At 44.8% G+C, this 12494-nt stretch overlaps 1 protein-coding gene across 2 annotated transcripts in view; it reads left to right on the top strand.

Annotated features, from left to right (window-relative positions):
• Positions 1–12494, top strand: part of LOC106599532 (glypican-5) — a 241722-nt gene that overhangs the window by 91346 nt on the left and 137882 nt on the right. Inside the window, exons 4-5 of one of the 2 annotated variants that reach the window (XM_014190814.3) lie at positions 5571–5740; positions 8902–8961. In XM_014190814.3, the coding sequence (XP_014046289.3) occupies positions 5571–5740; positions 8902–8961 (230 nt within the window). The remainder of the gene's footprint in view (positions 1–5570; positions 5741–8901; positions 8962–12494) is intronic. The other variant, XM_014190815.3, reaches the window with a different exon arrangement.

Raw genomic sequence — 12494 nt, forward strand, 5'->3', positions numbered from 1 at the left:
GCAAACACATAATTTAGAATAACACACACATATTCTTGCCTCAGGCAGGAGAAATCCAATTTCATCGGCCTTCTCCAATGTACAGAGAATGTTTGTCTTTGCTTTCCCAATATGCCGAACAGCAAAGTGCATCAGACCATGGCATCCTATACCATCATTCTCCAGGCAATCACTAGAGGAATGTCTGAAATGGAGTAGCTGAGATTTTAAAGATATAATAAACAGGTGGTCAAACACAGATGCACACACACACACACACACACACACACACACACACACACACACACTCACACACACACAATCTTCCTAGCTATTTGTCTCAACTTACCCCACTGTCCCCTATTGCTGTTGGACTGGACCATTTAGCTCAATATTGTGTGTTTATGCGTGTATGTGGATGCGCTTGGGTGCATATGTGTGTGTCTGAAACATCCAATTGTTTTTTTTGTGTGTGTGTGTGTGTGTGTGTGTGTGTGTGTGTGTGTGTGTGTGTGTGTGTGTGTGTGTGTGTGTGTGTGTGTGTGTGTGTGTGTGTTTGTGTGGGCGTCGGGGGGATGGAGTCCTGTAATAGCTGTGGTTATTCAGAATGCTGCCCTACCCCTCCACACACCTTCCCAGTCTTCCATGCAGGCCCACCCTACACACACACACACACACACACACACACACACACACACACACACACACACACACACACACACACACACACACACACACACACACACACACACACACACACACACACATTGACACACACTCACTCCCAAACACTGCCCTCACATCCAGCCCAACAGGAGTGTGTTGTTTCGGAAAGGCCCAACAGAGCCTGTACTGTCTGGGAAAGGCCCAACAGGGCCCTGTGCTGTCTGGGTAACGCCCAACAGGGCCTGTACTGTCTGGGTAACGCCCAACAGGAGTGTGTTGTCTGGGAAAGGCCCAACAGAGCCCTGTACTGTCTGGGTAACGCTCAACAGGGCCCTGTACTGTCTGGGTAACGCCCAACAGGGCCTGTACTGTCTGGGTAACGCCCAACAGAGCCCTGTACTGTCTGGGTAACGCCCAACAGAGCCCTGTACTGTCTGGGTGACGCCCAACAGAGCCCTGTACTGTCTGGGTAATGCCCAACAGAGCCCTGTACTGTCTGGGTAACGCCCAACAGGGCCCTGTACTGTCTGGGTAACGCCCAACAGGGCCTGTACTGTCTGGGTAACGCCCAACAGAGCCCTGTACTGTCTGGGTAACGCCCAACAGAGCCCTGTACTGTCTGGGTAACGCCCAACAGGGCCTGTACGGTCTGGGTAACGCCCAACAGGGCCTGTACTGTCTGGGAAAGGCCCAACAGGGCCTTTACTGTCTGGGTAAGGCCCAACAGAGCCCTGTACTGTCTGGGTAACGCCCAACAGGACCCTGTACTGTCTGGGTAACGCCCAACAGGGCCTGTACTGTCTGGGTAACGCCCAACAGAGCCCTGTACTGTCTGGGTAATGCCCAACAGAGCCCTGTACTGTCTGGGTAACGCCCAACAGGGCCTGTACGGTCTGGGTAACGCCCAACAGGGTCTGTACGGTCTGGGTAACGCCCAACAGGGCCTGTACTGTCTGGGAAAGGCCCAACAGGGCCCTGTACTGTCTGGGTAACGCCCAACAGGGCCTGTACTGTCTGGGTAACGCCCAACAGGAGTGTGTTGTCTGGGAAAGGCCCAACAGAGCCCTGTACTGTCTGGGTAACGCTCAACAGGGCCCTGTACTGTCTGGGTAACGCCCAACAGGGCCTGTACTGTCTGGGTAATGCCCAACAGAGCCCTGTACTGTCTGGGTAACGCCCAACAGAGCCCTGTACTGTCTGGGTGACGCCCAACAGAGCCCTGTACTGTCTGGGTAACGCCCAACAGAGCCCTGTACTGTCTGGGTAACGCCCAACAGGGCCCTGTACTGTCTGGGTAATGCCCAACAGGGCCTGTACTGTCTGGGTAACGCCCAACAGAGCCCTGTACTGTCTGGGTAACGCCCAACAGAGCCCTGTACTGTCTGGGTAACGCCCAACAGGGCCCTGTACTGTCTGGGTAACGCCCAACAGGGCCTGTACTGTCTGGGTAACGCCCAACAGAGCCCTGTAATGTCTGGGTAACGCCCAACAGGGCCCTGTGCTGTCTGGGTAACGCCCAACAGAGCCCTGTACTGTCTGGGTAACGCCCAACAGAGCCCTGTACTGTCTGGGTAACGCCCAACAGGGCCCTGTACTGTCTGGGTAACGCCCAACAGGGCCTGTACAGTCTGGGTAACGTCCAACAGGGCCTGTACTGTCTGGGTAACGCCCAACAGGGCCTGTACTGTCTGGGTAATGCCCAAAAGGGCCTGTACTCACCCCGGGTAACGCTCAACAGAGCCCTGTACTGTCTGGGTAAGGCCCAACAGAGCCCTGTACTGTCTGGGTAACGCCCAACAGGGCCTGTACTGTCTGGGAAAGGCCCAACAGGGCCTTTACTGTCTGGGTAAGGCCCAACAGAGCCCTGTACTGTCTGGGTAATGCCCAACAGGGCCTGTACGGTCTGGGTAACGCCCAACAGGGCCTGTACTGTCTGGGTAACGCCCAACAGGGCCTGTACTGTCTGGGTAAGGCCCAACAGAGCCCTGTACTGTCTGGGTAACGCCCAACAGGGCCTTTACTGTCTGGGTAAGGCCCAACAGAGCCCTGTACTGTCTGGGTAACGCCCAACAGGGCCTGTACGGTCTGGGTGACGCCCAACAGGGCCTGTACTGTCTGGGTGACGCCCAACAGGGCCTGTACTGTCTGGGTAACGCCCAACAGAGCCCTGTACTGTCTGGGTAACGCCCAACAGAGCCCTGTACTGTCTGGGTAACTCCCAACAGGGCCTGTACTGTCTGGGTAATGCCCAACAGAGCCCTGTACTGTCTGGGTAACTCCCAACAGGGCCTGTACTGTCTGGGTAACGCCCAACAGGGGCTGTACTGTCTGGGTAACTCCCAACAGGGCCTGTACGGTCTGGGTAACGCCCAACAGGGCCTTTACTGTCTGGGTAACGCCCAACAGGGTCTGTACGGTCTGGGTAACGCCCAACAGGGCATGTACTGTCTGGGAAAGGCCCAACAGGGCCTTTACTGTCTGGGTTATGTCCAACAGGGCCTGTACGGTCTGGGTAACGCCCAACAGGGCCTGTACTGTCTGGGTGACGCCCAACAGGGCCTGTACTGTCTGGGTAAGGCCCAACAGAGCCCTGTACTGTCTGGGTGACGCCCAACAGGGCCTGTACTGTCTGGGTAAGGCCCAACAGAGCCCTGTACTGTCTGGGTAAGGCCCAACAGGGCCCTATGTTGTCCGAATACCACCCAAGCTGGTCTATAGGGAATACAACCCAAACTGGCCTATAGGGAATACAACCCAAACTGGTCTATAGGTAATACAATAACACAACCATGTGTGTGCGCGTGTGTGTGCAAGTGTGCGTGGGCGAGAGAGAGAGCGAGCGAGAAAGAGAGATGAGAGATATATAGAAATGGAGGCTGAGAGAGAGAGAGATTCAGGGAAACAGAGATAAAGAGACAGAGAGAGAGAGAGAAAGGGGACAGACAAAAAGAGAGAAGAGTTGCGGAGAGGTTGGCAGTGTGGCGGCACGGTCCTCCCTATAGGCTAACCAACTATAGCATCTGTAGAATATCTAACTCAGTCTCTCAGTGACTCCACCTCCAGGACATGGACTGTGTCATTCAGCAGGTCTCTGGTAGAAGGCTGCATGAGTCGGGAATAGTCCTTCTGTTATGAGGAAACCTCCATTTAAAATGCCTTTATAGGGCACGTGATGACTGATCCTCCTAACACACACACACACACACACACACACACACACACACACACACACACACACACACACACACACACACACACACACACACACACACACACACACACACACACACACACACACATCCTTCTAGCCCCAGAGGCTTACCATATTTATAGGCCGCCCCATTGGCACATGACGACCTGCGGTTTTGTAATTGTCACGCATATTTCTACTGCTTTGGTGGTTACTCACCCCTCCATCACCCCCTCTCAACCCCTGAATATATCCTCCTTTCCTCTCTCTGTTTGGTATGGAAGAAAGTGCATGTTTATGTTTCGTGCATTCCATTGTTTAGTGTACCCATAGGCGCACAGTATTTGGGAGGTCTGTGCTAGGTGGTGTGTGTGTGTGTGTGTGTGTGTGTGTGTGTGTGTGTGTGTGTGTGTGTGTGTGTGTGTGTGTGTGTTCACTAGCTCTCCTAAACAGGTCCCCTTCTGTGGGTGTGAAGCAATGCTTAAATACTGCAGTGCTGTCTTTGATGTTCCCACATCTAATGCCTACTTCAAAAGAAAGGTCAAAGTAAACTCGAGACTTCATTAAACATATTATGCTCAAAGAGCAAATTTCTTCTTATGTGTCAAAGAGGCAAGGTATTCATATAAGCAAGCAGGGGTCAGGGGTCAGTCTTTCTACATCATTTGTAAAGGACATGTAGCCTTGTCATAATGCTGTTGAAGTGTGAGATCTAACTCAGTGATTATGATAAGGTGCTTTCAGCTCACCGTTGTACTATCCATCTGCCCAAAAGAGGAGCACTTAATAACACCAGGCTTTTAAGCCAATGAGACAGCATTGGTATGGGTTGTGGGGCGGTCGTTGCCTGACCTGTCTGTTTCCTCATAGAGGCTATCAGGGCTTTAATGGCCCAGTGGAGATTAAACCATGTCATTAATCACATGACACTCGACAGACCGACGCATGCACGCGTACGCGTCAGTCTTGGCAATAGCTCTCTCATCCCGTCCTTGTCTCCCTCCAGTCTACATACTGTACATCCACGATCCATTTCCCATTCTCTCCATGTGTCCCCATCTCTCTTTCTCCATCTTCTAAGTCTGTCATCCTGTGTGTTGTAGACATCATGCCATGTGTCATTATCATCCTGTGTGTTGTAGACGTCATGACATGTGTCATTATCATCCTGTGTGTTGTAGACGTCATGCCATGTGTCATTATCATCCTGTGTGTTGTAGACATTATGCCATGTGTCATTATCATCCTGTGTGTTGTAGACATTATGCCATGTGTCATTATCATCCTGTGTGTTGTAGACGTCATGCCATGTGTCATTATCATCCTGTGTGTTGTAGACATCATGCCATGTGTCATTATCATCCTGTGTGTTGTAGACATCATGCCATGTGTCATTATCATCCTGTGTGTTGTAGACATCATGCCATGTGTCATTATCATCCTGTGTGTTGTAGACGTCATGCCATGTGTCATTATCATCCTGTGTGTTGTAGACATTATGCCATGTGTCATTATCATCCTGTGTGTTGTAGACATCATGCCATGTGTCATTATCATCCTGTGTGTTGTAGACATCATGCCATGTGTCATTATCATCCTGTGTGTTGTAGACATCATGCCATGTGTCATTATCATCCTGTGTGTTGTAGACATCATGCCATGTGTCATTATCATCCTGTGTGTTGTAGACGTCATGCCATGTGTCATCCTGCTGTGTGTTTCTCTCTCCCTGCAGGTGAATAAAGTGTGTGGTCTGTCTGGTAAGGAGCCCACCACCAGCGTCCACACTGACCCCACCCCAGAGGTCATGACCCCCACGGTGACATCATCAACCGCCCCTCCCTCTGTCGTCCCCTCCATTCCCCCACAGGAACAGCTGATGGGAAACCTGGCCCACCTGAGGAGGTTGGGACAGACAATCTTTTTAGATAAGCAAAACGTGAAATTAGAAGTCAGATTTCCAATTGTTCTGCTTACATTAGCCTTACATTAACCTTAGGTGTGGTGAGCCGTGGGTGTTAGCGGAGCTTGCACTTTTGGGACTATTCTATTTGATCCATTCTGCTGTACACGCTCAATCAAGCACATCTAATGTATTTATACAGATACGTATTTGATCCAGGTCTGGTGACAGCTGACCATCACATGACCATCACATGACCATCACAAATAAACGTAAATAAACATATATTATGTGACAGGGATAATCATTGGTCATACCAAGAGAATTATGCTTTCATAATCTTGGCTGTGTGTCAAAAGACACCCTATTCCCCAATATTGTACATACAGTATAGTGTTCCTGTCTTTGTGAAATGTACAGACTTTTTGGGAAGTAAAACACACACACACATACACACACACTCATACAGACATACAGTGTGTCACACACTCCTCCCACACAGCCTAGATGGGATGTTGTGTTTGGCAGTGTCCGATTCCACCTTGTCCTCTGAGGCACCCTGTACCCACTGCCCACAGGAGCTGGCAGGGCAATGCCCACAGGGATGGGGGAAGATTAATACGGACGGACCGCTTCCTGTTTAACCAGACTATCATAGCCCCAGCTCAGATCAGCTGCCCACTTCAGTTCTATCATCACATAGGCACACACAGAGTCCCACAGTCACATATTAGGAATGCAGACATGCACACCAAGTTCAACACACACACCCACGTCTGCCCCTAGGACCTTGGACCATAGACCCAGATCCATGAATCACTGTGCTGGTGCCAGTTTAGCTGCCACTCCTGCCCTGGCGCTGCCATCTTGCTCTATGCCAACAGTACCCAGCCCTCTGCCAGCCTACCCAAAGCCCAGTGTGCAGCAGCCACATCACATACATGGCAGTTTACACTGGGGCAGAGGCACAAGGCCAGTAGACACTGAATGGAATATGATAGAGTAGAATAACAAGGGAAATTGACATTTACATAATTCATTTTGTGTTTCCAGTAAAATGTAATACATGTGTTTGTCCAATGGGATAGTTACTTCTGATGGGAATGAAATGAAATGTTTTTATTGTTCCCAGATACTAATATTTGGTGAAAAACACACGAGAAAGGAGTGAGCACACATATACAATTGTATTGTTTTCTCAGATGTGCATTTCATTTCTCACTTGTATGACTTCAACGATTGTTTTAACACTGTGTCATGTGTTGATTGTGTTGATGACAAACTGCTGTGTGTCCCACCCTGGGGTGTGTGTGGGGGGGGCTCACTCTGACCTATGTATGTGCATGAATGACCCTTGACCCATCAACTGACTATTTCTTAGTGCTGAGCGATTAACTGAAATATCTGTGATTTTTGGGGTTTTTAAACACCTAATTGACAGATGTCAGTTCAATTATGTGAATTCTATTTTGTTCGTTTTTTTCTTCTTCTGTGAGATCAATGCGCACGTTGTACAGTTTCTCTAGAGATAAATCAGATGAAGCCCTAATTGTGCGATGTAGTAGGTTGTTATAGTTTCCAACAGGCCAGAAAATGTGGTAATTAACTACAATGACCATAATCCTACTTGTCTGGTCTGTTTTTTTTAATGCGTGCTCTGTTAGATTAGTGTGGGGCAGACATGGAGGGAGAGAAGTGACAGAAGAATGTGCTATTGAGAGAGATAGAGCAGTTGCTTCATGAAGTATCTCTACCTGAAAATACATGACGATTGATAGTTGGTATTCAGCAGTCATAAAAGTATGTCTTATTTACTTTGAAGAACTACTAAAATATTGACTTTATCAGACAGTATAGGTAGCAGCTCTGTAGAGGTGAGATGATGACTTGGAATGAAATAATAAAGTCATCGAATAAACAAATGTAATATACACAACAACTGAAATATTTATATTTTTGTTTTATTTAACTAGACAAGTCAGTTAAGAACAAATTCTTATTTACAATGACGGCCTACCTCGGCCAAACCCGGACGAGGCTGGGCCAATTGTGCGCTGGCTTATGGGACTCCCAATCATGGCCGGTTGTGATACAGCCTGGAATCAAACCAGGGTCTGTAGTGATGCCTCTAGCACTGAGATGCAGTACCTTAGACCGCCACTCAGGAGCAGCGGTCAAAGTAAAGTAATGTGAATAAATGATGGTTAATAAGGGATAAGCAGACACTAACAGTCACTAACAATCACTAACATGGGCAGTCACTAACAGTCACTAACATGGGCAGTCACTAACAGTCATTAACATGGGCAGTCACTAACAGTCACTAACAGTCACTAACATGGGCAGTCACTAACAGTCACTAACAGTCATTAACATGGGCAGTCACTAACAGTCACTAACAGTCACTAACAGTCACTAACAGTCACTAACATGGGCAGTCACTAAAAGTCACTAACAGTCACTAACAGTCACTAACATGGGCAGTCACTAACAGTCACTAACAGTCACTAACATGGGCAGTCACTAACAGTCACTAACATGGGCAGTCACTAACAGTCACTAACAGTCACTAACATGGGCAGTCACAAACAGTCACTAACAGTCACTAAGAGTCACTAACATGGGCATTCACTAACAGTCACTAACAGTCACTAACAGTCACTAACATGGGCAGTCACTAACAGTCACTAACAGTCACTAACATGGGCAGTCACAAACAGTCACTAACAGTCACTAACTGTCACTAACATGGGCATTCACTAACAGTCACTAACAGTCACTAACAGTCACTAACATGGGCAGTCACTAACAGTCACTAACAGTCACTAACATGGGCAGTCACAAACAGTCACTAACAGTCACTAACTGTCACTAACATGGGCAGTCACTAACAGTCACTAACATGGGCAGTCACTAACATCATGGGACTTTTTTAATGGTTTTATTCTGTGTTGTTACAGCATTCAACCCACACAACGTGTGCATTTAAGTGCATTTAATGTTTTAAAAAATTATCAAACCAAAACCGAAGCACTAATTGCGCAACACGACTATTTCTTCCTCTCCCTCCCTCCCCTCCTTGTTTTGTTTTGTCCTCCTTTTGTTCCTCCACTTATTTTCTCTCCCTGCATCCTTCCTGCTTGCGTCATTCTTCCATCCTCAGTTCATTCGCCCTGAAACACTCCAGGAATGATAAACCTAGAATTCTGAAAAAGATCTCTAGGTAAGCATGACGGACCCACCAGCACAATGACAAGTACCTGTCTCTGTCTTCTCAGTCTCACATATTGCTGTCTGTCTGTCTGTCTGTCTGTCTGTCTGTCTGTCTGTCTGTCTGTCTGTCTGTCTGTCTGTCTGTCTGTCTGTCTGTCTGTCTGTCTGTCTGTCTGTCTGTCTGTCTGTCTGTCGGTCATCCGTCCGTCCGTCCGTCCGTCTGTCTCTAAACTCTGTTTGTATCTGTGTGTCTGCCTCTGTTTCTAAATCTATCTCTCTGTTTTCTAACTCTATCTCTCTGTTTCAATCATTAGCTCTCTGTTTCTAACTCTCTCTGTTTCTATCGCTATCTCTCTGTTTATATCTCTCTGTTTTCTAACCCTATCTCTTTGTTTCTAAGTCTTTCTCTCTGTTTCTATCTCTATCTCTCTGTTTATATCTCTATCTCTCTGTTTCTAACTCTATCTCTCTGTTTCTAACTCTATCTCTCTGTTTTCTAACTCTATCTCTCTGTTTCAATCATTAGCTCTCTGTTTCTAACTCTATCTCTCTGTTTCTATCGCTATCTCTCTGTTTCTATCGCTATCTCTCTGTTTCTAACTCTATCTCTCTGTTTCTATTCTCTGTTTTCGAACTCTCTCTCTGTTTCTATCTCTATCTCTCTGTTTCATTCATTAGCTCTCTGTTTCTAATTCTATCTCTGTTTCTATCTCTATCTCTCTGTTTTCTAAATCTCTCTGTTTCTAACTCTATCTCTCTGTTTTCTAACTCTGTCTCTCTGTTTCTAACTCTTTCTCTCTGTTTCTATCTCTATCTCTCTGTTTATATCTCTATCTCTCTGTTTCTAACTCTATCTCTCTGTTTCAATCATTAGCTCTCTGTTTCTAACTCTATCTCTCTGTTTCTATCGCTATCTCTCTGTTTCTATCGCTATCTCTCTGTTTCTAACTCTATCTCTCTGTTTTCTAACTCTATCTCTCTGTTTCTATTCTCTGTTTTCGAACTCTCTCTCTGTTTCTATCTCTATCTCTCTGTTTCATTCATTAGCTCTCTGTTTCTAATTCTATCTCTGTTTCTATCTCTATCTCTCTGTTTTCTAAATCTCTCTCTGTTTCTAACTCTATCTCCCTGTTTTCTGACTTCATCTCTCTGTTTCTATCTCTATCGCTCTGTTTCTATCATCAGATCTCTGTTTGTAACTCTATCTATCTCTCTGTTTTCTAACTCTATCTCTCTGTTTCTAACTATCTCTCTGTTTTCTAACACTATCTCTCAGTGTCTATCTCTATCTCTCTGTTTTCTAACTCTATCTCTCTGTTTCTAACTCTATCTCTCTGTTTCTAACTCTATCGCTCTGTTTCTAACTCTATCGCTCTGTTTTCTAACACTTATCTCTGTTTCTATGTCTATCTCTTTTTTCTAACTCTCTGTTTTCTAACTCTATCTCTCTGTTTTCTAAATCTCTCTCTGTTTCTAACTCTATCTCCCTGTTTTCTGACTTCATCTCTCTGTTTCTATCTCTATCGCTCTGTTTCTATCATCAGATCTCTGTTTGTAACTCTATCTCTATCTCTCTGTTTTCTAACTCTATCTCTCTGTTTCTAACTATCTCTCTGTTTTCTAACACTATCTCTCTGTTTCTAACTCTATATCTCTGTTTTCTAACTCTATCTCTCTGTTTCTAACTCTATCTCTCTGTTTCTATCTCTATCTCTGTTTTCTAACTCTATCTCTCTGTTTCTATCTCTATCTCTCTGTTTCTATCATTAGCTCTCTGTTTCTAACTCTATCTCTCTGTTTCTATCTCTATCTCTCTGTTTCTATCAATAGCTCTCTGTTTCTAATTATATCTCTGTTTCTATCTCTATCTCTGTTTCTAACTCTATCTCTCTGTTTCTATCTCTATCTCTCTGTTTCTATCTCTCTATTTTTATCATTAGCTCTCTGTTTCTAACTCTATCTTTCTGTTTCTATCTCTATCTCTCTGTTTTCTATCTCTATCTCTCTGTTTTCTAACTCCATCTCTCTGTTTCTAAGTCTATCTCTCTGTTTTCTAACTCTATCTCTCTGTTTCTATCTCTATTACTCTGTTTCTATCTCTATCTCTCTGTTTCTCTCTCTCTCTGTTTCTATCATTAGATCTCTGTTTTCTAACTCTATCTCTATGTTTCTATCTCTCTGTTTCTATCATTAGGCATTCTGTTTCTAACTCTATCTCTCTGTTTCTAACTCTATCACTCTGTTTTCTAAATCTATATCTCTGTTTCTATCTCTATCTCTCTGTTTCTATCATTAGCTCTCTGTTTCTAACTCTCTCTCTGTTTCTATCTCTCTGTTTTCTCTCTATCTCTCTGTTTCTATCTCTATCTCTCTGTTTCTATCATTAGCTCTCTGTTTCTAACTCTATCTCTCTATTTCTATCTCTATCTCTCTGTTTTCTAACTCTATCTCTCTGTTTTCTAACTCGATCTCTCTGTTTCTATCTCTATCTCTCTGTTTCTATCATTAGCTCTCTGTGTCTATCTCTATCTCTCTGTTTCTATCTCTATCTCTGTTTCTAACTGTATCTCTCTGTTTTTAACTCGATCTCTCTGTTTCTAACTCTATCTCTCTGTTTTCTAACTCTATCTTTCTGTTTCTATCTCTATCTCTCTGTTTCTATCATTAGCTCTCTGTTTTTATCTCTATCTCCCTGTTTTATCTCTATCTCTCTGTTTTCTAACTCTATCTCTGTTTCTAACTCTAATTCTCTGTTTTCTAACTATCTCTCTGTTTCTAACTCTCTCTCTGTTTTCTAACTCTATCGCTCTGTTTTCTAACTCTATCTCTCTGTTTCTAACTCTCTCTCTGTTTTCTAACTCTATCGCTCTGTTTTCTAACTCTATCTCTCTGTTTCTATCTCTATCTCTCTGTTTTCTAACTCTATCTCTCTGTTTCTATCTTTATCTCTCTGTTTCTATCATTAGCTCTGTTTCTAAACTCTATCTCCCTGTTTCGATCTCTATCTCTCTGTTTCTATCTCTATTTCTCTGTTTTTAACTCTATCTCTCTGTTTCTAACGCTATCTCTCTGTTTCTATCATTAGCTCTCTGTTTCTAACGCTATCTCTCTGTTTTCTAACTCTATCTCTCTGTTTCTAACCCTCTCTCTGTTTCTAACTCTATCTCTCTGTTTCTATCTCTATCTCTCTGTTTCTATCATTAGCTCTCTGTTTCTAACTCTATCTCTCTGTTTCTATCTCTATCTCTCTGTTTCTATCATTAGCTCTCTGTTTCTAACTCTATCTCTCTGTTTTCTAACTCTATCTCTCTGTTTCTAACTCTATCTCTCTGTTTTCTAACTCTGTCTCTCTGTTTCTAACTCTATCTCTCTGTTTCTATCTCTCTGTTTTCTCTCTATCTCTCTGTTTCTATCTCTATCTCTCTGTTTCTATCATTAGCTCTCTGTTTCTAACTCTATCTCTCTATTTCTATCTCTATCTCTCTGTTTTCTAACTCTATCTCTCTGTTTTCTAACTCGATCTCTCTGTTTCTATCTCTATCT

The sequence above is a fragment of the Salmo salar genome, chromosome 03 (assembly GCF_965601325.2).
Source record: "Salmo salar chromosome 03, fSalSal1, whole genome shotgun sequence".
Lineage (NCBI taxonomy): Eukaryota > Metazoa > Chordata > Actinopteri > Salmoniformes > Salmonidae > Salmo > Salmo salar.